Source organism: Muntiacus reevesi, chromosome 8, assembly GCF_963930625.1.
Source record: "Muntiacus reevesi chromosome 8, mMunRee1.1, whole genome shotgun sequence".
NCBI classification, from domain to species: Eukaryota; Metazoa; Chordata; class Mammalia; order Artiodactyla; family Cervidae; genus Muntiacus; species Muntiacus reevesi.
Window position 1 is genome coordinate 36,168,838 of NC_089256.1, and position 24,161 is coordinate 36,192,998.

General features: G+C 44.3%; 1 protein-coding gene across 4 annotated transcripts in view; it reads left to right on the plus strand.

The window, feature by feature from the left end:
- KAT2B (lysine acetyltransferase 2B) overlaps positions 1 to 19,059 on the plus strand; it is a 95,399-nt gene extending 76,340 nt beyond the window's left edge. For 3 of the 4 annotated variants that reach the window (XM_065943591.1, XM_065943593.1, XM_065943592.1), the window contains exons 12-18: positions 2,901 to 3,011; positions 5,948 to 6,091; positions 11,210 to 11,324; positions 12,860 to 12,896; positions 13,134 to 13,197; positions 13,296 to 13,380; positions 17,006 to 19,059. In XM_065943591.1, the coding sequence (XP_065799663.1) occupies positions 2,901 to 3,011; positions 5,948 to 6,091; positions 11,210 to 11,324; positions 12,860 to 12,896; positions 13,134 to 13,197; positions 13,296 to 13,380; positions 17,006 to 17,199 (750 nt within the window). In that variant the 3' untranslated portion in view covers positions 17,200 to 19,059. The remainder of the gene's footprint in view (positions 1 to 2,900; positions 3,012 to 5,947; positions 6,092 to 11,209; positions 11,325 to 12,859; positions 12,897 to 13,133; positions 13,198 to 13,295; positions 13,381 to 17,005) is intronic. The other variant, XM_065943594.1, reaches the window with a different exon arrangement.
- The last annotated feature ends 5,102 nt before the right edge of the window (positions 19,060 to 24,161 follow it).

The window sequence follows — 24,161 nt, forward strand, 5'->3', positions numbered from 1 at the left end:
CTTTAAACAAGCAGATATTTGAGCTTCTACTACTGCTGGTCACAATACTAGGCCCACAGAATTCAAGATGAAAGATAGCCCCTACTCACAAGCAGCTGGAATCTGGAAATTCTTTGGAGAGGTGATGGATCAGTGGCCAGCGATAAAGACTATCTCATGCAGATTTTGAGATGCTGCTAACAACAGAACCATTATTGTCCTTCTTGAGTAAAATCCTTGGATTGTGGATGAAGGGGAGAAAATGTATAGTTCTATTCAGTTCAGTTCAGTCGCTCAGTCATTTCCAACTCTTTGCGACCCCATGGACTACAGCACACCAGGCCTCCCTGTCCATCACCAACTCCTGGAGTTTACCCAAACTCATGTCCATTGAGTCAGTGATGCCATCCAACCATGTCATCCTCTGATAAATCCATTATTAACAATGTCAGTGATATATTAAGATGAAAAAATGCAGAATATTGGTTCTACATGTTCCCAGGGGAAAACTACCTTCTGATATTTATTGAGTATATACCTGGTACCTGGAATTGATTTACATGCTGGAAATACAACAAAGAGGAACCCCCTGGAGGTTCAGAGGTAAAGAATCTGCCTGCAGTGCAGGAGGTGCAGGAGACCCGAGTTTGATCCCTGGATTGGGAAGACCCCCTGGAGAAGGGCATGACAACCCACTCCAGCATTCCTGCCCAGAGAATCCCATGGACAGAGGAGCCCGTGGGATTCTAACAGTTTTATTAGCTCCTTACAAGGTGGCGTATACAGCAAAAGCCTGTCTCTCTTCCATCCACTGCATCTAGGTTTCATCAGAAGACTCGTTTCTTACTGATCCCTAGACATTACTATTCCTCTGCACACGCAATAGCAAATCCTTCCCTTTTCTCCAGTTTTTTCCCCCCACTTTTCTTTAAAAACAAGATTTAATTTTGTAGGTCATGTACAAATACATTTCCATGTAAAGCAGAAATCCCACCCGCAGTCTCCCATCCAGCCCATTGCCCTTCCCAGCCTGCTGTCCACACGCTTGTTCTGTGTCTGTGCCTCTGTTTCTGTTTTGCAGACATTTTCTATTTAACTGAATGTGTCCAAAATAGTCATTTCAATATGTAATAAACGTTGTTAATGAGAGGTGTCTTTTTTTTGTGGTGTGTATTTTACACTTGCACACCTCAATTTGGACTTATCATATTTCCATTGCTCAAAAGCTACACATGGCTAGTGGCTGCCACTTTGAACAGCTACTCATATACTGTAATTACGAGTTTTATGTGTTTATTTTCCCCATTTTACTCTCTTCTCCTTAGGAGAGCTTTCCTTCATCCTTTAGTCTGAGTTACATTCAGACTTGCAGAGTGTCAGTATTGTGACATGTTTGGGAAAAGCTAACATGTCTATGGTCAATACCAATGAAAGAATAGTTTCCAGAATAGGAAGACAGTTGTACTCTTTCCCTATGTACTGGTCAGATCATCCCCTGGGTGTTATACTTGGTTTTGGGATCCGTGCTTTAGATGTGTATTGTTACACAGGAGCAAGCCTTGAAAGATACGAGTAACGTTGAGATGGGGTCTCCAGTCATGCATACGAGGCAGGACTGAAGCCTCGATGAGGCGGGACCTGGGACCTGGGAGGTAGGGATGGACATGGGTGATTTTCAAGGACTTAGGGAGTTGTTAAGAGCAGGGAAGAGTCACTGTTATTCTAGGAGCAGAACTAAGGTCAATAGAAAAAACAAGGGGTCAGATCACAGGTGAAAATTAGAAAGAATTTCCCAGCCACAACAGTGGCTGAAAATGAACTGGTCCAAGGACTCAGTGAGCACCGTAAGCTGGAGGTTTTCTAGCGGCTGACGTCCCCGAGGTAGATGGCAGAAGACTCCTAGCTTCACATGAGGAAGAATTAGACCAAATGACTGCCAAGACCCTTCTCCAATATGGTGCTGTAGTTCCATGATGTCATACCTGTGAGCTTCTTTGAGTTCTTTAGAAAAATGTGTCATCAAATTCTAAAATATTGATGTAAAGGTATTTGTGTCTCGGTTTACTTTCATCTTCTTTTTATGAGATTCTCAAACCATCCCTTTATACATTTTCTTTAAGCTTTGTCCATCACCAAAAATCTTTACTTTTTTTTTCATATTTCAGTCATTAATTTATTCAACATTGTTCACTATTTTCGCTGCTGTTGTTCAGTTGCTAAGTCATGTCCAACTCTTCACGACCCCATGGACTTTAGCATACCAGGCTTCCCTGTCCCTCACCATCTCCCAGAATTGCTCAAATTCATGTTCATTGAATTGGTGATGCCATTCAACCATCCCATCCTCTGTCACTGTTCTTAGTTACTTCCTAATGTCTTCTGACTCACTCAGCACTTTGGGGCTCCTCAGACTTTGCTGGGAAAGGTCTGAAAAGACCAAGTTGAAAATCCTTTGTGTGTGATGATACAGTTCTTTGAAAGGATTGCTGACTTGTTGTATATAGGAAACACTTGGATTAGTTAATATTCTAGAAAAGGTTAGCCCTTCTCATTTACATTGCTCTTTTGATCTCAGGTTCTCAAATACTCTAAACATAAGCAGAAATTCATGATCAATATTTACTCAGACACCTCTATTAATATTCAGCCTGTAATCTCTAGGTGTGAATGAGCAGCTTGTAGCTTTAGTGTATTCTTTTCTAAGAGCCAGAAACTTGTGTTTTTAAGTGATGATTGTATTTTGATTCAACAATTTTGAATTTTTTGGCTTTGCAGCTCATTTTCAAAGTTCAGAAACTCAAGAAGGGTATTGGTATTACATTGGTAATACATATGCCTAAATTTGCCAGTATTTCTCAGTGAAAATGTGGGACTTTCTTTTGTCTAGAACCTAATATATTTGTATACTGACTTGCCCATAGGGCTATGGAACACACCTGATGAACCACCTGAAGGAATACCACATAAAACATGACATCCTGAACTTCCTCACCTATGCAGATGAATATGCAATTGGATATTTCAAGAAGCAGGTGGGTTTTTTGGCTGTGCAAACTTTTTCTGCCCTTCCTTTCCTTGATATGCACTCAAGTAGCTTTCATGCAAATAAGTCCTCCCCCCAAAGCAGTGTCTTTTCCTTATAAGGACACACATTTATTTTGCAAGCCTTAAGCCAGAGGTAAACTTCAGTCTGGATTAGAGGGTGTGACCAGCACACCATCAGTACTAAATAAATGTTTGAATGAATGAAGGGATGTCATTTGTGAGTGGGGTGCACTGTTGCACCCCAACAGTCTAAAACTGTCTCCCCAGGCTGAGGGGGGGGGGTTCACATTGGGGGACTGGAGTTCACCTTGAATGAGAGAAATAGATTTAATCTCTGGAAGGCAGAGTGTGTTTCTGATGGCAGAGAGGAAGTTCTGATGTCACAGAGGGCTCCAGACAGTCCTGCTCCTTCAGCATGTGGGTGGCTGGGCGCTTAGCCGCATCTTAGTTCTTTCTACTAGAAGTTTCATCTCAGCCCTCTGAGGATTCTTCTGTTTCTTTGCCCTTATGGCTCAGTATGTGGGACCCTGCTTCCCCGACCAGGTGTAAAGTCCCTGCAGTGGAAGAGTGAAGTCTGAACCACTGGACCATCAGGAAGGTCCCTGCTACATGTTTTTTTAATAGTGCTTTATAATTCTAGATTCTTAAACATTTTCCGTTTACTTTTTTGATGACAAAAGTCATGTATAGTTATTATAGAAATATAATAACTGGAAAATGAAATAAAACTCCAAAAAAAAGAAAAATTGCATGTGATTCCACCACCCAGAGAAATTTACTGTTAATATTTTGACAGATACCCTTCCTATGTTTTTTTCTCTATGTGTGTTTGTGTGTATATAAACACAAAATTGGCTCATACTATATGCAGTTTAATTAGTTGACTTTTTTACTTACTATTGTCTGATTTTTTAATTATGATTTTTGATGGTTCTCTGAATTGTTGTAGAAACGGAGGAAACTAATTTCTCACACCAATCCCACATTTAGGGAACATTTATGTATTTTTTGTAAATAAGTGTCCACGTGTGAGTGTGGGCTTCCAGACATATCTAACATTTTGTTATGCACTGTAACAAATAATAACAAATACTGTAACAATTTCTGCTCTTGTCAGCAGTATGTAAAGGGGCTCAGGAAAGGAGTTGATTGAAAAAAAATTTTTTTACCCCTTTCCTAGGTAACAAATTGCGCATGTTTGCATTTATTTGATTATTGTGAGATTTGACCTGTTTTTCCTTGTTCATTGACTCTTTGTATTTCTTCTTTTTTTGAAATGCCACTTTTTTGTATTTTGCCTCTTTTTCTGTTAAAATATTTATTTTTCTATTGATTTATTAGAACTCATGTATAAGGATATGAGAGTAATAACCTTTTATTTTATGATTTTTCTCCCTGGTTTTTCTGTTTCAACATTGCTTATGGTTTTTTTTCCAATGTACAGAATTTTAGAGATTTTATCACATAAAATCTGTTAACCTCTTTGAAAAATATAAGTCCTTATACATATGACTAGAAAGCTTTCCCTACAGTGTCAGATGATTAACCTTTTTATTTTCTTCTCATTCTGCGATGCATTGGTAACTTTTATAGTAAAACTTGCTAGAGAGATCTCAGTGGCTTTATTTTACTGGGACTTGAGTGTCAGCTTTCCTAGGCTGTACCTGCATTGCAAAGAAGTAACTCAGCAAGGATTTTTTTTTAGAAAAAGATTAGGAATTTTTCATTGATTTGTTTCTGGCTCTGCTGCCCGTCGCTGCGTGGGCTTCTCTCTGCTGCGAGTGGGCCCCCTTCCCCGCGGCCCCGGCTCTTAGGGGGGCCGCGCTGGGCGTGGGGCGCAGGCGCTGGTTGCGGGGCGCAGGCGCTGGTTGCGGGGCGCAGGCTTCGGAGCTCACGGTCCTGGAGCGCGGGCGCAATGGGACCTTCCTGGACCAAGGAGCAAGCCTGTGCTTCTGCATCGGCAGGCAGATTCTGTACCGCTGCGCCACCAGGGAAGCCCTCAGCCATGCTTTCCACCGCCCCGCCCCAAGCTGATTTATTTTTAATGAACGAAGATTGCTTCCCATTCCTGTGTTGGCCACCGCCACATCACATGGATCAGCGCAGGTTCATGTTAGCTCCTCCCTCCTCACCTGCCTCCCACCGCCCACCCCTCCCCACCGCTCTGGGGAGTTCCGGAGCCCCAGTTCGGGCTCCCTGAGTCACACAGAAAACTCTCACTGGTTATTATTTTACACATGGTGTTGTGTAAGCTTCCATGTCACTCTCTCCATTCTGTTTTCAATGACTTGTCTGCGTCTGTGGTCCTCTCTGAGGCTGATGGGAATAATTGCTTGGAAAATAAGTTTTTACTGAAAGAGGAGGCAAGAAACTGAAGTCCCAAGTAATTTTCTGCAAAAATTTGAAACAGACACCTTAAGGAAAATTGTTAATAAGTAATATGACTATATTCCCTGTATAACTATGTTATTATAGCTTAAAGTATGTAAATGAATATATTGCAAAGTATTAATGTCACTGAAACAACCACACTTGTGATGGTCTGGAAGTTTTTTGTCTATTAAGTGTTTCATTTCTTTAATATCAAGGTTCTTGCTATATTTTTGGACAAATTTTGCTTTCAAAATAGGGTTCACTGTTAGTTGATTTCCAGAACATCCTAGAGGCCCCCTCTCTACTTTGGGAGAAAGCGTGCAGTTTAATGCTAAATTAAAACTTATTATTATTTTATGTTCAGTTGCTTCCTATTTGCACAGTTTGATTTTTGATGAACTTCTTAGAGGAGTTTCATGCTAATGCCCCAGGATAGTCGGAAAGGAGCTTGAACCTCTGCCGCCACCAAGCCAGGCCTCACATGTAGTTTGGACTCAGACAGGGTGTTTGATGCTCAGGGCCTTTTTAAATGAAGTTACTGGTTTTGCAGGGTTTCTCCAAAGAAATTAAAATACCTAAAACCAAATATGTTGGCTACATCAAGGATTATGAAGGCGCCACTTTAATGGGATGTGAGCTAAATCCACGGATCCCATACACGGAGTTCTCTGTCATCATTAAGAAGCAGAAGGAGGTAAGCATGTGGCCGACTTGGGTTCCCTCTGCACAGACCAGGCTCCTCTGGGGCGCAGTGCGCACCCCTGGGCTCGGGGGGGGGGGGGGGTGGCGTCTGCTGGACACCAGGACCTCTGCTTGTTCTGCTTTGTCTGGATTTCTTCTTTGAACGTATTCTTTACCTCCTGTCTGCATCACCACTTTGAAGCAGTGGTCAATACCTATTAAATTGGTGTAAAATACAGTGGTTTTACCTTCAAGGCCTCTTACATGCCGGCCCCATGCCTTCTTCCCAGACTCATCTCTTTATTCCCTTTTCTAAACTGCTCTCCAAGGCTGTTACTGATGCTCTAACCCTTTCACGTGGTGTCTTCATCCTTCACTTACTTCCTCTCCCAAGCAAAAGCACACACACACACACACCACTTCTGCCTGTGTTCCATTCCTCTTTGAACCTCTCAAGCACTAGTTTGATCCACTCATTTGGACTTCAGTTACTCATCATCTTCCATATTTATCTTAGTGTGTATTCATCTCTCTTTTCCATTGCAAGTTCTGAAAGTGTATTCTTCCAGATATTAAATGATTTGTGATCTGGAGAGAACTTTATTTTTGGCCACACCACATAGCTTGCGGAGTCTTAGTTCCCTGACCAGGGGTTGAACCCACACCCCCTGCAGTGGATGTGCGGAGTCTTAACCAAGGGACCCCCAGGAAAGTCCCAGGTGATTTGTCCTCTGATACTGGGGTTGTCTTTTATGCGTATGAACTAAAAGAAAAGGGGTGAAGGGAAGGTTGATGGACTTGATTACATAACAAGTTTCACATTTCTGTAAGACAGGAGAAAGAAACATAAAGGCATAGTTAGGGGAGCACAACACAGGCCGTTTATTAAACTAGTGAACTTTACATAGTAAACCGAGGATCACCCTCCTGGCCCCCTGGCTCTTGGAGTTCAAACACTGGGAAATCGCACCCCACGTCAATCCTGCTTTGCACCTGTCCTGTCAGTTTGCTTCCGTCAAGTCCGAGTCTCTGCGACCACATGCACTGTAGCCCCCAGGCTCCTCCGACCGTGGGGTTCTCCAGGCAAGAACACTGGGGTGGGCTGCCAGGCCCTCCTCCAGGGGATCTTCCCGATCCAGGATCCAACTCGCATCTCCTGTGTCTCCTGCAGTGTAGGTGGACACTTCACCCCCGAGCCACCTGGGAGCCCCAGTCCCACTTTATTCTTCTGTTACTCAGTCAGAGGTACTTTGCTGCTGCTGCTGTTGCTGTTGCTAAGTCGCTTCAGTCGTGTCTGACTCTGTGCGACCCCATAGACGGTAGCCCACCAAGCACCCCGTCCCTGGGATTCTCCAGGCAAGAACACTGGAGTGGGTTGCCATTTCCTTCTCCAGTGCATGAAAGTGAAAAGTGAAAGTGAAGTCGCTCAGTCGTGTCTGACTCTTAGTGAGCCCATGGACTGCAGCCCACCGGGCTCCTCTGTCTGTGGGCTTTTCCAGGCAAGAGTACTGCCGGCGCTTTGCTCTAGTGAGTAACAAAAAAGACATCTGCCTCAGGCCTGTCTCTGTTCTCTGGTTTCTGCTTATGTGCCTCGATCCCAGTTCTTAGTTCCTTGTCGAAGTCTCTGACATCGCAGAGATAAAGCTGCCTTCTCAGGGTGTGTCCTAAGAACCAGGTGAGCAGCGAGTGCTTCCCTTTTAGTTAAAGTATCTCAGACTTCTCCATACACGTCCCACGGAAGTGAGCCAAAGGCTTTTTATTAAACTAAAAAATAGAAGCAGCCTCTGTTGTTTCTTGGGCAGAGGTTCCAGCGTGAGGTGGAGTTCCGAGCCGTGTGCTGGTAGCTGGCACCCAGCTCCCTGCGCCCCATGTCCCCGGCCCCTTGGTCCCCACTCTTCCCTGCTCCCTGCATCCCCACGTTCCCACCGTGGAGGCCAGAGTGGGACCCCACAGGGTCCGCAGGCTCCGAGTCCAGACCCCTGGGTTGGGGACCCTCTGTCCGGGCTGTCTTAGGTCCAGCGGAGCCTGGCGTTGGAGAAGACAAGGCCCCCCCTCCCCCTCTGTCCCCTTGAGTCCCCCACCTTGGTTTCCAGCGTCTCCAGCAGGCACCCCTGAATGCAGCTGTTCACCTCCTTCTTTTAAAAGAGCTCGGAACTCACCTTAGTGAGGTTCTTGGATTTACCTAGTGACCTCTATAGAATTCAGGTGATTGTCACATGTGCTGTTCAGTCCAGCTTTGGAAGGCCCTGAAGAGGGAGGGATGGACGGTGCTCAGGAGCAAACAGGCAGGCAGATGTCCTTCCCCTGGGGCGCAGGAGCAGAGGCCGCGGGGTGCAGACGGGGACCAGGACTGCGGCCGGGGGGCTGAGCGCCAGGGTGAGCGCAACCCAGGGTGCAGAGGGCCCGGCATCACCTGCATCACCGGAGGGGCCAGGGGACCCGGAAGGCCGTCAGCAGGAGCAGACGGAGTCCTGCAAGACGAGGTCCCTGGGCCCCAGAGCGCCTAGAGCCTGAGGCGTGCGCATGATGAGCGCCTCTGAGAAAGGGTGGCCAGGCGGGAGCGGGCAGGACGAAGCGGGGCCATGTGTGGGGCTGGAGGAGGGTCGGCTTTAAGTTCGGTTCACACGTGAGGCTGCCACCCGGGGCTTGGAGGAGCCAAAGAGTGAAGAAGAGCAGCGGGTGTTTTGTAGGAAGATATCGTGCGACTTGGTGAAATATAAAAGTAGGTGATATGCCCCCTGATTCTCTGTTTGGGAAGACGAAAAAAGACAAAAATGGAATGAAAGATGAATTTGAGGATACAGAGATGAAGACATGGTGATGAACTGAAGAGAGTTTCTAGGGAGGCGATGATAAGAAGCTAGAGTGGGATTGAAAGGTCTGCTTTCTCTAAAGTGATCCTCAGGGTCTGAGAGTTTGGGTAGCCCCCCACCCCAACATTACCAGTCACCTCAAGGTGCTCCGTGAGGGGGTGGAAGCCGCCTGTTTGGTTATCACATCTGAGAGCATATTTGGTGAAGAGAAAAAAGCATTTAAAGCTGTGTTTGAAATTAAGTTTTCTGAAGGCCTTCATTTAAGAAATTGCCATTGTGATTCTTTGAAAAAAATTTCTATTGAAATATAGTTGATTGACAATGTTGGTGTTAGTTTCAGGTGTATAGCAAAGTGATTGAGTGTTACATATACACATACACATACATACATATATATATATATATTAAGATTTTTTCCCATGTAGGTTCTTACGAAATATTGAGTTCCCTATGTCATGCAGTAGGTCCTTGCTGTCTGTTTTTTATATGGCAGTGTGCATCTGTTAATCCCAAATTCCCAGTTTATTCTTCCCCCTCCTCTCCTTCAGTAATCGTAAGTTTGTTTTCTATCTGCAAGTCTGTCTGTGCTTTGCAAATAAGTTCATTTGTATCGACTTTTTTAGATTCCACATACAAGTGATAGCACATGGTATTTGTCTTTCTCTGACTTACTTCAGTTAGTATGATAATCTTTAGGTCCTTCCATGTTGTTGCAAATGGCATTATTTCATTCTTTTTTATGGCTGAGTATTGTTCCATTGTATACATGTTTCCAGAAATTCTTCTTTTTTTGGGTGGGGTGACTTCCACGTGGCATGTGGGACCTTAGTTGGAAGTGTGGAGTCTTAGCCACTGGCCCACCAGGGAAGTCCCGAGGAGTCTTTTTAAAAAGACCTGGACTTAACACCTAATGCAGAGCCTCCGTTTAGTGTTGCCTGTCCACAGTGGTAGCCACTAGCCACATGTAGCTACTGGGTGCTAGCTGCATGGCCAGTCAAAACTGAGATGTTCTGTAAGTGTAAACTGCATTCTGATTTTGAAGACCTAGTGTGAATAAAAGCATGTAAAATATCTCATAGTTTTTTCTGTTGATTATATGCTGCAGTAATAGTATTTTAAATATATTGGGTTAAATAAAAATATATTGTTAAAATCAATTTCTTCTGTTTCTTTTTATTTTTTTTAAAGTAGCTACTGAAAAATTTTAAATTACTGAGTGGTTTACATGATGTTGGACAGCCCTGAGCAGATTTGCCACCAGTCTATTTTGCCACTTCTATTCATTTTATGAAGTGTGTTTAATTGTTAAGATTATGTATTCATGCTGTAGCATTTACCAGTCTTCCATTTGAGATCAAGAAGTTAGCACCTTGAAATTTTTCATTAATTTGATTAATGACTGCTACTGTTTTAGTGTTTTCCAAAATTCAGCGCTGATATAGTTAATCTCGAGATGGTGGTTTTTGAGTTTGTTGTTGGTCTTTCTTTCCTTTTTTTGGCTGCTCTGTGCAGCATGTGGGGTCTTAGTTCTCTGACTAGGGATCAAACCTGTGCCCCTGCATCGGGAGCATGGAGTCCTCACCACTGCACCACTAGTCCCTTTCCTTCTTTAAAGGGAAAACCGCCCTGGAAGTGGTTACATCAGAACATTGGGTTGTACTCAGACAGTACAGAATCCAGCTGCAGTGTAGGAGACCTGGGTGTGATTCCTGGGTTGGGAAGCTCTACTGGAGAAAGGAATTATTTTACAAGGCAAACGGACTCCTCCCAAAATTCCCTAAATCTTTCTGGCGGCCCCTGCCCTGACTGTGCTGCCTTCAGTCTGCAGAGCTGCTTTCTGGATGCGAGCGTGGTAGGTTGGGGCTGACGCCCTGAAACATGTGAGCGCCAGCGAGTCCGTCCTCCCGGGCGCTGGGGACTTGGCGCGTACGCCTGCCGCTCAGGTGCTCGGGGCAGCGCTTGGGCCTGCGACGGCGAGGGAAGCCGAGGTGCCCGGCTGCAGGGCTGTGGCCGAGGCTCCGGGGGAGGGCCGAGATGACTAGCACTTACGCTGACGAGGGCAGAGGGCTCTAGGGCAGTGCGGTCTCCCAATGCCGGCTTTTTTCCGGGGGCAGGGGATGTTCAACGACGGCTCTGTCAGTGACACTAAGCGTGCATGGCCTCGTAGGATGTTTTCATGTCTCACCGTTTAATATCATTCACCCTTTTGTTTCCTAAAGACTTAATTTTGTTGGGAAAATAACTTCTTAGGTTGACTGACTTAAGCTGGAGCCACAAACTTCGGTCACTAAACTTAAGTTTCTTCTTGTGCTTTGCAGATCATTAAAAAGCTGATAGAAAGAAAACAAGCCCAGATTCGGAAAGTCTACCCTGGACTTTCCTGTTTTAAAGATGGAGTTCGGCAGATCCCGATAGAAAGCATTCCTGGAATTCGTATGTATTGATCTTCTAAAGGCAGAAGCTTCTGGGCGAGCCCTGAGATCCCGAAGCAGCAAGCCGGAGCGCGGTGGTTCGGGCGCCCGCCCGCCCGGCCGCCGTCTCTTAGTTGGGATCCTGCGGTCTCGGAAGAGCGCAGTTCTCTGCTTTGCGTCTGCTCTGCTTCCGGGGGCAGACAGACCACGGAGAGCAGGGCCCGGCTCCTGCTTTAGCTGTTAACGCATCGCTTTGAGAGCCTGTTGTTTGTGGCGCAGTGTCGGACGCTCCCACAGGTGACCTTAAGGGCAGGGAATTCTGTTCATAGGGCTGGGAGGCTGAGGCCCAGGCTGGCTCAGCCCCGTAACCGTGAGCAGCTCGTGGCCAGTGACCGCGGGAAGAGCAGCAGCCCTGCCTCCTCCAGGCGGCTTTCCGCCCACGCCCTTCTCCCGCCCCGGCTGTCCGGGGCAGAGCTGTGCTCGGCCCAGCTTAGCGCCCCCGACTAATAAACCAGGTGACCCAACAGTGTAACGCTGGTCTTAGGTTCCCTGTTTTAGAGTGGTTTTCCAAGGGTTCTTCTCCGAGTATGTTAGAAGTAAATTATATTGGGTTAAAACATATAAAATAGCTGTTTTTGTCGATCAGAAGCTATAAATGTTGGCACTTTGATTCAGTTCAAATCTAGGATCTTCTAGAGTATTGAAGATTAAATAAACAAAACTAAAATTCTCCAGAAGAAAATAAGACATTATTTGGGCCAGATAGACGTCTTCATTACAAAGTATATCGTACAGCAGATCTTACTTCCCTTGCTAGACCTGGAAATTTTACTTCTGTGTATTATCCTTATTAACGGTGTCAGTGAACGTACGTGTGCCAAGCATTCTTCTGTTTTATTTTGGTTTTTTTTTTTTTTAATTTTTTATACATGCATCAACAAATCTCAAAAGGAATCAGCTCAGTTCTGGATTCTGTCTTATACATTGATAAACAGAGGCAAGGGCTGACTAATATGGAGGGTAGCTTAGTTTTTAAGGAGAGAACAAAAAATCAAATCCAGGTCTGTTGGACTCCAGGCTGTGTCTTCTTTCTGCTGCCCGAGACCATCTTGTGTTACAAGCAGGTTCTGTGCCAAATAAAATAGAGAGCCAGGACAGAGTTTGTTCCAACCTAAAATAACAGCTTAACTGTTTCACATGGTGATTAGCAGAAAATGTGACTTACAGTTTTAAAAATATACGTGCCCACAGGCCCAGACATGCTGGTTTATTATGCTTTTCTCTGAAAGGTTGATGCTTGTTTGTTATGCTTTCCTCTGAAAGGTTCCTGCTTTAAAAAAATACTAGCAGATGGAGCAGTGCCAGTCTTGGGAATGTTTTATATATTCAAGTGTGTAAAGAAGGAAAGAATTAATTGCAGTTAATTTCAGTCTCTCTTCAGAAGTAGTCTTGTATTGAGTCATGGCTGTACGTTATTGCATTTTTATAAGTATTAACTGTGTTACTCTTGACCAAAAGCAGTTCTCATTCACTGTTTAATTTCGTTGGTGTGTGTAGGAGAGACAGGCTGGAAACCGAGCGGAAGAGAGAAGAGGTAAGTGTGATGGGCCAGAGGATACTGACGGAAGTGCTTTTATTTCCCTGCCCAGCAACTTAGAGAAAACAGGCAAATTGGTTGTAGTCACCACCACAGCACTCGTTAGGTTTCACTTTTCATGAAACACGCAGTAGTAGCTCTGATCTTAGGTTTCTGTGCAGATGAGCTGGGTAGGCGTCGCCCAGCAGGGGGCGCATGCTAACCCTCGTTCTCCTGTGTGCCCTTCCTTTCCAGTAAGGAGGCCCGGGACCCCGAGCAGCTATACAGCACGCTCAGGAGCATCCTGCAGCAGGTGAAGGTGGGTGTCCGCCTTTCCTCCACTCCACGCGGATGTTTTGAAATGATTTCCTGCATGGAATTGCCGTATTAGATACCTTACTTTTTTCTTTACCCAAGAGCCATCAAAGCGCTTGGCCCTTCATGGAACCCGTGAAGAGAACAGAAGCTCCGGGATATTATGAAGTTATAAGGTTCCCCATGGGTAATGCCATTAACATTTTCTAAGTATAGACTTAAAGCTCTGGATGGCGGTGTGGGGACAGACATAGCCAAGGGCGTGTTTCTCTGTCATAGGGTAGGGCGCGTGAGCCGGGCAGTGGATGGTTAGGAGTGTCAGGGCAGGGACCGGGGAGCAGGGCAGGCAGGGGTCAGAGCAGGGAGCGGGGTGAGCAGGGGTCAGAGCAGGGACCAGGGTGAGCAGGGGTCAGAGCAGGGACCGGGGTGAGCAGGGTGAGCAGGGGTCAGAGCAGGGACCGGGGAGCGGGGCGGGCAGGGGTCAGAGCAGGAACCGGGGTGAGCAGGGTGGGCAGGGGTCAGAGCAGGGACCGGGGTGAGCAGGGTGGGCAGGGGTCAGAGCAGGGACCGGGGTGAGCAGGGTGAGCAGGGGTCAGAGCAGGGACTGGGGTGAGCAGGGTGAGCAGGGGTCAGAGCAGGGAACCGGGTGAGCAGGGGGTCAGAGCAGGGACCGGGGAGCAGGGTGGGCAGGGGGTCAGAGGAGGGAGCGGGCACCGGGCGGCCGTGTTCTTGGAGATGCCTCTCCGCTGTCCTGTCAAGGCCGCTCCGTCAGCATGAGCTCAGATGGCACCAGAGGTGAAAGTGCTGTTTGAACACAACCTTGCTTATAACCTGTTGGGCTGCAAGTGGAAAAGCGTCAGCTTGTCCCCTTGGTGGCTTTGAGAGCCTGAGAGATTTGGAAGGTAAACAGGTGAAGTGAGCTGATGCCGCTGGCCCGCTGTCCTTGTAGACAGAAGTGATGAGCATTCCCGCTGCTTTGGCTCTCCCACCGCTCGGTGGAGACTGGGAGGCTTACTAATTACACTCCTGTTTTAAGCCTTGTTCCACATCCAAAACAAATAGAAGATGCCTTTAGAAATGTAGAACTGTGGAATTCGTTGCCGAGTCTGCACCAGGCTAAAATAGATGATTAATGGAGTCAGTTGAGAATCCCCAAATTAAACTAATGTGGCATTGTGTAAATTGAAGACCACTAGCTGAATTTCATTTTTTTTCCAATCAGTTAGTTGTGGGGCCATCTTTTGGGGAGCGAGCTGTATCTTCTGTCCCTTTTCTCCATGTGGCCTCCTGGGACTGAGAGGGCGTTAGGAGGTGAAAGGAGAGGGAGTGGGACCCGCCGGTTCCCCTGGAGCAGTCGCTGGCGGATGCGTCTCTGGCCCTAGTCATCTCAGGAGTGTTTCCACCGTGCAGTGATGGCTCCCATGGTCTCCAGGCCTTACAGTGACCACGCATGCTTGCCGTTCTCTTTCCCTTTTCTCTCGGCCTTGTTCCCATGTGTTTCAGTCTGAAAGTCCGAGTGAGGGTGGAGAGAGTGGAGAATTCTAGATGGAAGGCTGACCTGGGCATTGGTAATTCCCATGATGTGAAAAGGGCTTCCCAGGTGGCGCTGGTGGTAGAGAACCCGCCTGCCAGTGCAGGAGACACAAGAGAGGCAGGTTGGATCCCGGGTTGGGAAGACCCCCTGGAGGAGGGCCTGGCCACCCGCTCCAGTGTTTGCCTGGAGAATCCAGGGACAGAGGAGCCTGGGGGCTGCAGTCCACGGGGTCGCAGAGAGTGGGACACGACTGAGCGACTTAGCACACACACGAGATGTGAAAGATGTGCTGGAACCCTCTACACCCGTGTGCAGACCTCAGTGGCCTTTGCAGCCTTGTCACCGGGGCCGCGCCAGGCCCTCCTGAGAACTGGCCCAGGATGTTCGTGCTCCCGGGGGGATGGCCCTCAGCCCTGTCCACTGATTGTTACCACTGGTGTGTGATCACCTTCTTCTGTGACCCAGGCCATTTGGTCAACTGAAAGATTCTAAGAAGGTCAGAGGAAGGAAAATGCTGTCTGTCAGTTTAGAGGAGAAAGGAAATGGACAAGGAAGCATGCAGCATTGATTGTCACTATTCAGAAAGGTCCAGACACTTCTGTGACTCTCCTTCTGCCATCCCCAGCTGTTCTTTCCTCCTCTCTTCCAAAGAATAGTTTGAAAAGGTTTAGGCTAAGCTTCTTTGTGTCAAGTTTCATTCTCCCCCCCACCCCACCTGTTTTTGCTTGCACCTGTCTTCCTTCTAAACATTGCAACACGTTCTCAGCTGCCCTTAACTGGCATTTAGGTAAGCCTCCAGTCTCCCCCAGGAGGACAGTGCTTCTTTATTAAACGAGAGCACATCCTCACCTCTGCACTCACACTTGGGAGACGGTTCCTGGGGCGTCTGCTGAGCCTTCACACACTTTTCAATTTTTGTCTCCTTCCAAACTGTTTCAGTTAGAGAAGAAAGAAAGTGGAAAGTTGAACAAACACATGCGATGACTTATTTCTAACCAATATAGGCTTCAATCAAAGAATGAAAAAAGATAGGCTTTAATCAAAGGAGACGGGAAAGCAGGTATTTCCCATGTCTCCTTTCGAATTTTGTGGTAGATTTAGGAAGGATCTTGATGCAAATCAGTTTCTGCCCACTTGAGATGTTGCACATAAATTTATTTATCTTATTAAATGATAATCCCAGTGTATTTGATTGTGTCTTTCCCTCTGGAAAATTTGATAATAGAGTGGGAATTTGGGTCATTGGTAGTCAGAAGCATTTCTTGAGTGGTTTTGACTCATGCTTAATTTATATATATATATTTTCATGCTTAGTTTATGTAATTTTTCTCATATTCTTTTCCATTATGGTTTATTACAAGATATTGAATATAATTCCTTGTGCTACACACCTTGTTTATCTGTTTTATATTCAGTAGTGTATATCTGCTAATCCAGTTTAATAGTTCATGTAATTTTTAATGATAGAACCAGACTTAGAGACAACTAGGGACCTATAAACAGACAAATATCAGCATCTTCTAATCTTCATGGAATTCTTTAAATTGGTTCTGAGAGTGAGAATTAAAGGAGCCCCATTATATTCTTAGAAATTTAGATGAAGCACTGTTTTCATTTGTAAAGCAATATTATTTATATTGGAGAAATATTCTTTTTACAATTGTCTTGCAAGGTTTACTTGCTTTAGAAAGTATTTTATTAAGTAAAGTTTGTCATTCTTATTTCATCAATGGAGCATGAAACTAAATTCACTGGAAACATTTTACATGCAAGGTCGCTGTTGTACTTGCAGATGTATTTATGATCTGTTTCCCTACTTTAGTTCTCTCTACAACACCAAAGCAACTGGGGATTTAGAGAAACAAACTCATTCTGATTGTTTAAGTAATGAAATAATTCAATGCAAATGTTCCACCCGCTGCTCTCCATGTAGGTGGAGCCCATTCTCTATACTTCTGAGTGAACAGTTCACAGTACTTAGTTTATCGTACTTATCGCTGCTGATCTACTTAGCTTCCTCGAACTGAATAGGGGATTGCACCAGATGACCACTGATGGTCCCTTCAGTGTTAAAACACTGATTTTGCACAGAATACCCTCACAGAAGAACACAAGCCTCAAGAACTGTTTTCCTTGATCATATCCATTTCTCTTAAACAAACCATTGAGGTGGTGAAAATGTGGGCAGACTGATGACACATTTCTTTCCCAGTCTCACTTTTGTCAGCAAGTGTTTGAAAGGAGTGAAAAATTGCTAATATTTTTTTTCCCTGTGTAGATCTGAAAACCATGAGTGAACGCCTCAAGAATAGGTACTACGTGTCTAAGAAATTGTTCATGGCAGACTTGCAGCGAGTCTTTACCAATTGCAAAGAGTACAACCCCCCTGAGAGTGAATACTACAAATGTGCCAATATCCTGGAGAAATTCTTCTTCAGTAAAATTAAGGAAGCTGGATTAATTGACAAGTGATATTTTTTTCCTCTGCTTCTTAGAAACTCATCAAACAGTGTGCCTAAAGCATGGTTTAGTTTTACAAAGAATTGGACATAATGTATTGAAGATACTTGTAACAATTAGCACTTTTGAAAAACAAAAAACCTCCTCTTAGCTTTTCAGATGTGTATTTAAATTGAAGTCATAGAACATTTTTATTTTATGGAATAGATTTTAATCTATTTACTACTATTAATGTCAATTTTCTATGGCATGTCCATTAGCTGAATATTCAGTACTAGATGATCAGGGGTTTCCTCACAACTTGTATATGAGGAAATTGCACATAGTACCAAGATTTGGGGGAATGCAGAAAATTTTCAGACCGTGAATGTTTCCATTTTTTTCTAATGGAATGTGAGAGTTTATTTTTATTTTATTCTGAAGGACTTTAAAGGAAGGGATACATGATAAAAAGCCCATAAAAGGTGAAACATGATGTTTGAAGTCTCATGGTAGACTTTTTATATATATTTTTAAAAAACAGTCATCTAGATGAGGTGCTTTGAGCAGTTCTGAAAAATGCAGTTCTAGAAAAGCAACTGCTTTGATTTCTAAAGAAGAAATTCTAAATAATACAGACTTTTTTTTATAAGCGTCTGGGTTTTTGATAATTCTGTCTACCTATAACAAACTTGTGAGTGCATAACCACTATTTTAATAATTATTTTCTCTACATGAGTCTGTAATACTATATTTGACTTTGCTTATGCAGGCCATAAGTTCCAAAAGGCAATTGCTTGGGCCACAAAGGCATCCATTTGAAAACACTTGAGATTGAATTAACATGCTTTAATTTAAAAAGATGTATAATCTATATTATGGATCAAATTTAGTGAATCCTTTGCTTTTTTTTAACAAATAAAGATTTTTCCCCTTTTCTACCATATACTCAGCCCAACTGATAATGTGTTTATGAACACTTGTCCTTTGGCGTCTCCAGATTATATTCATGTTTGGAGATGAATTCAGTTACCACCAAGATCTTCTGTCAGTATTTTAACACCTGCTTTGGTACAGGGTAATAATATCCCACTAAAATCCATCATACAACCTTGTTAACCTGTCTTGGGATTCCGGCTTCTTGCTGGGATTTATTTCCTGATTAACACTACACTGAAAAGTGGGACGTCTGCAACCCCAGCTCTGGGAGAACCAACTCATAAAGCAAACGGTGGCCATCTTGATGGTCTCGACACTAATTTTTATGATAGAAATTTATAAACTGCTTTTTGTAAAGGACTAGGTTTTAAAAGTGTCTGTAACTCAGTGCTTTCTATCAGCATAAACTAACTGAAATGATCATTTGATAACCATTAGATACAGTTGCCAGAGAGTCTGCGTGAAGGAAAAAGCCCTGCAGATGGCTGTGGAGTTGGAAGGATGGTTTTTAATGTTTAAGATACACTCAGAATGCTCACAACTGAGAAATGCCTCAACTTTTTAAAGAAACCACCTAGAGTGGCATCTAGATTTCTAATGAAGAAGAATGATAAAGTTTGGATTAAGTATCTTGGACTGGTATTAAACAGTGCTTTGTCCTGGATCTGCTGAAGCACCTGACCAGCATGGTATCCTGTGAAATGTTTGTTATTTTCTGGGTAGACATTCTTATAGAATATTGTCTTTAAAATCAGATTGTCTCTTCTATATTGAAAGCATTTTTATGTTTTCTAATTTAAAAATTAATATTTTCTTATAGATATTGTGCAATAAAGCTGAAGTAGGATGTGTGGTTTTTGCAAATGCTTTAACAGCGGATAAAATTTTACATTTGTAAAATTAATATATTGTACTGGTACAAAATAGTTTTAAATTATATTTTAAAAAGCTCTGTCTGCTGGTGTGTTTTCTTCTGACAGATTTGTGTTTAATGGGGCAAATGTGTGATCTGGTTAATGACTGACTACATCCTTAGTTCTTAGGATGCAGTATTTTGAGGGAGGTGTTCAGAATTGTTGCATTTGTGGGAAGTTTCATAAAAATTCACAGCCCATTACTGAGAGATTTTCAAGAGGAGAGACACACACTGTGCCTATTGTCACTTATTAAAAAAGAAAAAAAATCCAGCTAAAGAAGTGGTCTTGGTTTTAGAAGCAGCCACCCCATGCCCCAGTTTTTCCTGCTTTGCATCTGTGAGATAGATGAATAAGGAGACACCACCCCTGCCCCCCCCCCCCAACATAACAGCTGATGTTTAGACATCTCCCATAGGTTTCTAATGTTACTCACAGTGCTGAAAAAACTATCGTACTGGGGTATCAGTACCCACCAAAGAGCATCATTCTTCCTTTCTGAATTCTGAGCCATCTTAGCAGTTGAAGGAATGAGGCACACAATGGCCAGAATATATTAATACTAGAATGCGTATTGGAGATGTTGACTTCTATATCGGTGATGGTGACTTACATATAAGAGATGGTGACTTCTGTATCTGTGGGAGATGGGCTAATAGTGAACCTCGGGCTGTGGCTGACTGACCAGCGGCTCCACACCCCGTCACATCCCCCCAGGGCAGGGCCTTTCCCCTTAAGTTCCGTGCTTGGCCCAGGCAGCGATGCCCTCTACAGCAGGCCCGCTCCGAGGATGCACAGGAGAGGAAGGAGCGGCCAGCCCAGGCCAGGTCCTCGTCTAAGCGAGTCTGAGGCGAGCCGCTCCTGGGGTGGGGGGCAGGCATGGGGTGCTGGGGAGCCACTGGCGTCCTGGGGGCTGTGAACACGTGGAAGGTGGCTGTCTCCCTCCCACCCTAGCCCATACATCCACGGTCAACAGTCTCAGTAAAAATGTTTTGGTGGTTCAACTCTGGTAGTATTCATTGTAAGAGAAGAAATCATTGTGGTTTTCATGTTACCTGGAAGTAAAATTTATAATTATGGAACCAAAGAAGTAGAAACAGGATCATACTGAGGTACTGTGGTCAGCTTAATAACGTGTCACCCCTCTAAGCTGGTGTTTCTCAGACCAACCTTTGTGGTTTTATGTAAGAGACGCTAAAGCGGCACAAGGAAAGGCTACTGGCCGCAGCCCTTGGCCTGTTCTGTATTGTTCTGAGCTGCTCTGCTCTGGCCCTGCCCTTACCTTTCTTAAGAAAGTAGAAAACCCGAAGAGAAGGCCAGTGCCACTATGGAATCTCAAAAGGCATCATGGTTGCACGTTTGCAATTCAGTCCAGTCACTCAGTCGTGTCCGACTCTCTGTGACCCCATGGACTGCAGCATGTCAGACCTCCCTATCCATCACCAACTCCTGGAGTTGGCTGAAACTCATGTCCATTGAGTCAGTGATGCCATCCAACCATCTCATCCTCTGTTGTCCCCTTCTCCTCCCACCCTCAATATTTCCCAGCATCAGGGTCTTTTCAAATGAGTCTGTGCTCCGCATCAGGTGACCAAAGTGTTGGAGTATCAGTTTCAGCATCAGTCCTTCAATGAATATTCAGTATTGATCTTTAGGATGGACTGGTTGGATTGCCTCACAGCCCAAGGGACTCTCAAGAGGTTTCTCCAACACCACAGTTCAAAAGCATCAAATTAAGGCAACTTTTTTTATCATCATGAAATATATGTCTAGATTTGTTGACTATTCATTTATCCTTGGCAGGAAAAGAGGGGTGTGTTTGCAGAGGTGGAGGTTGGGGTGGAGGACGGCAGTAGGGAAAGAAAGCAGTGCCTTTACCTGAGTCTCCAGGCTTTTAGGGAAGCTTTCTCCTTTGGGTGCGTCAGTGCTGTTAGTATGAGATGGAGGCCGGTGGGAAAATACGGTCAGTAATGAAGCTAAAAGCAAAGGAGACAAGGAAAGACATACCCATTTGAATGCAGAGTTCCAAAGAATAGCCAGGAGAGATAAGAAAGCCTTCCTCAGTAATCAATGCAAAGAAATAGAGGAAAACAATAGAATGGAAAAGACTAGAGATGTCGTCAAGAAAATTAGAAATACCAAGGAAACCTTTCATGCAAAGATGGGCACAATAAAGGACAGAAATGGTAGGGACCTAACAGAAACAGAAGATATTAAGACAAGGTGGCAAGAATACTCAGAAGAACTGTACAAAAAAGATCTTCATAACCCAGATAATCACAATGGTGTGATCACTCACCTAGAGCCAGACATCCTGGAATGTGAAGTCAAGTGAGCCTTAGGAAGCATCATGACGAACAAAGCTAGTGGAGGTGATGGAATTCCAGTTGAGCTATTTCAAATCCTGAAAGATGACGCTGTGCCCAATATGCCAGCACATTTGGAACTCAGCAGTGGCCACAGGACTGGAAAAGGTCAGTTTTCATTCTAATCCCTAAGAAAGGCAATGCCAAAGAATGCTCAAACTACTGCACAATTGGACTCATCTCACACACTAGTAAAGTAATGCTTAAAATTCTCCAAGCCAGGCTTCAGCAATATGTGAACTGTGAACTTCCAGATGTTCAAGCTGGTTTTAGAAAAGGCAGAGGAACCAGAGATCAAATTGCCAACATCCTCTGGATCATTGAAAAAACAAGAGAGTTCCAGAAAAACATCTATTTCTGCTTTTTTGACTATGCCAAAGCCTCTGGCTGTATGGATCACCACAAACTGTGGAAAATTCTGAAGGAGATGGTAATACCAGACCACCTGACCTGCCTCTTGGGAAACCTGTATGCAGGTCAGGAAGCAACAGTTAGAACTGGACATGGAACAACAGACTGGTTCCAAATAGGGAAAGGAGTACGTCAAGGCTGTGTATTGTCACCCTGCTTATTTAACTTACATGCAGAGTACATCATTAGAAACGCTGGGCTGGAGGAAGCACAAGCTGGAATTATTGCAGGGAGAAATATCAATAACCTCAGATAAGCAGATGATACCACTTTAATGGCAGAAAATGAACTAAAGAGCCTGTTGATGAAACTGAAAGAGAAGAGTGAAAAAGTTGGCTTAAAGCTCAACATTCAGGAAACTAAGATCATGGCATCCTGTCCCATCACTTCATGGGAAACAGTGGAAACAGTGTCAGACTTTATTTTTCTGGGCTCCAAAATCACTGCAGATGGTGACTGCAGCCATGAAGTTAAAAGACACTCCTTGGAAGGAAAGTTATGACCAACTTAGACAACATACTAAAAAGCAGGGTCATTTCTTTGCCAACAAAGGTCCGTCTAGTCAAGGCTATGGTTTTTCCAGTGGTCATGTATGGATGTGAGAGTTGGACTATAAAGAAAGCTGAGCGTTGAAGAATTGGTGCTTTTGAACTGTGGTGTTGGAGAAGACTCTTGAGAGTCCCTTGGACTGCAAGGACATCCAGCGAGTCCATCCTAAAGGACATCAGTCCTGGGTGTTCATTGGAGGGACCGATGCTGAAGCTGAAACTCCAATACTTTGGCCACCTGATGCGAAGAGCTGACTCATTTGAAAAGACCCTGATGCTGGGAAAGGTTGAAGGCAGGAGGAGAAGGGGATGACAGAGGATGAGATGGTTGGATGGCATCACCGATTGGATGGACATGGGTTTGGGTAAACTCTGGAAGTTGGTGATGGACAGGGAGGCCTGGCGTGCTGGGGTTCATGGGGTCGCAAAGAGTCAGACACTACTGAGCAACTGAACTGAACTGAACTGAATGTTCCAGTTTGGGAAAGAGATGAACATGAAGCTAGAAAAGAAACAGAAAAACAAAGTGGAAGGTTTTCAGGGGCCCTTTAGAGCAGGAATTTCAACAAAGTAAACAGCAGACTTTGGGGGTGAGAGAACGCTGGCAAATGTAACAAGTTTTCAAATGTAATTCATGTATATTTATGCCTTGGTTTCTTCCTGGTAGCATTTTTTTTTTTTTTTTTTAAATAGAATAAGGAAGCTAACAATGTCAAAGCTAGAGATTTTCTTTGGGTTTGTTAAAAAAGCAATATAATTTCAACAAAGCAGAGAAAAGCCAGGAAAATACAAGCCAACCTTTCTACCCGCTCCTGTTACTGGGAAGACTGGCACCACCTTGGCAGAGGTAGCTTAAAAAATGAGAAACAACACATGTTATTTGTGTGCGTGTAATTTTCTGAGCTGAACTGAAGGTTAAAAGAAATCCCCTGGATGATGTTGGACTAAAGGACCTTCTCAAAGTAATGCACATGTTCACAAACTTTCTGCATACCTGCTCCCTTGGTTCTTGGACGCTCCCTAAAATTCACTGATCTCTGTCCTTTGCTCTGTTAACCTCACATTTTTGACAGTAAAAGATGGATATCTAATTTACACTTTAAAATATCTAAGAACAGAGAGTCTGCCTTTTTGTACAATTGGGCTATTCTACAGTAAACACAGGCAAAGGTGATAGAGTCCTTAGGTAGGGTTGATGTTGGCTATTTTGTTTATTTATTTTTTGATGTTGGCTATTTTAAATAAGAGTTGAGTAGAACATGCTCTTGTTTCATGCAGAGTCTGTGATCAAGCTCCGATTCAAATCTTTGCCCTTCAGAGTGCTGTTCAGTCATTGGAGCAGCACTGCTTCTCCTCAGCACACCCCAAAAACACTTGTGTGGCTGTTGAATACATGCTGTGCTTAGTCGCTCAGTCATGTTGCACTCTTTGCGGCCCCATGGACTGTAGCCCACCAGGCTCCTCATCCATGGGATTCTCCAGGCAAGAATGTGGAGTGGGTTGCCTTGCCCTCCTTCAGGGGATCTTCCCGACCCAGGGATCTAACCCAGGTCTCCCACATTGCAGGTGGATTCTTTACCATCTGAGCCACCAGGAAGCTATATACATTTTCAGTTGAAGTATAGTTGATGTACAATGTTGTGTTAATTTCTGCTGTATAGCAACGTGATTTAGTTATACACACACACACACACACACACACACACACATTCTTTTTTATATTATTTTTCATTCTTTCATTATGGTTATCACAGTCTATCAAATATTGTTCCCTGTGCTATAAAGTAGGACCTTATTGTTTATCTGTTCTTAATTTT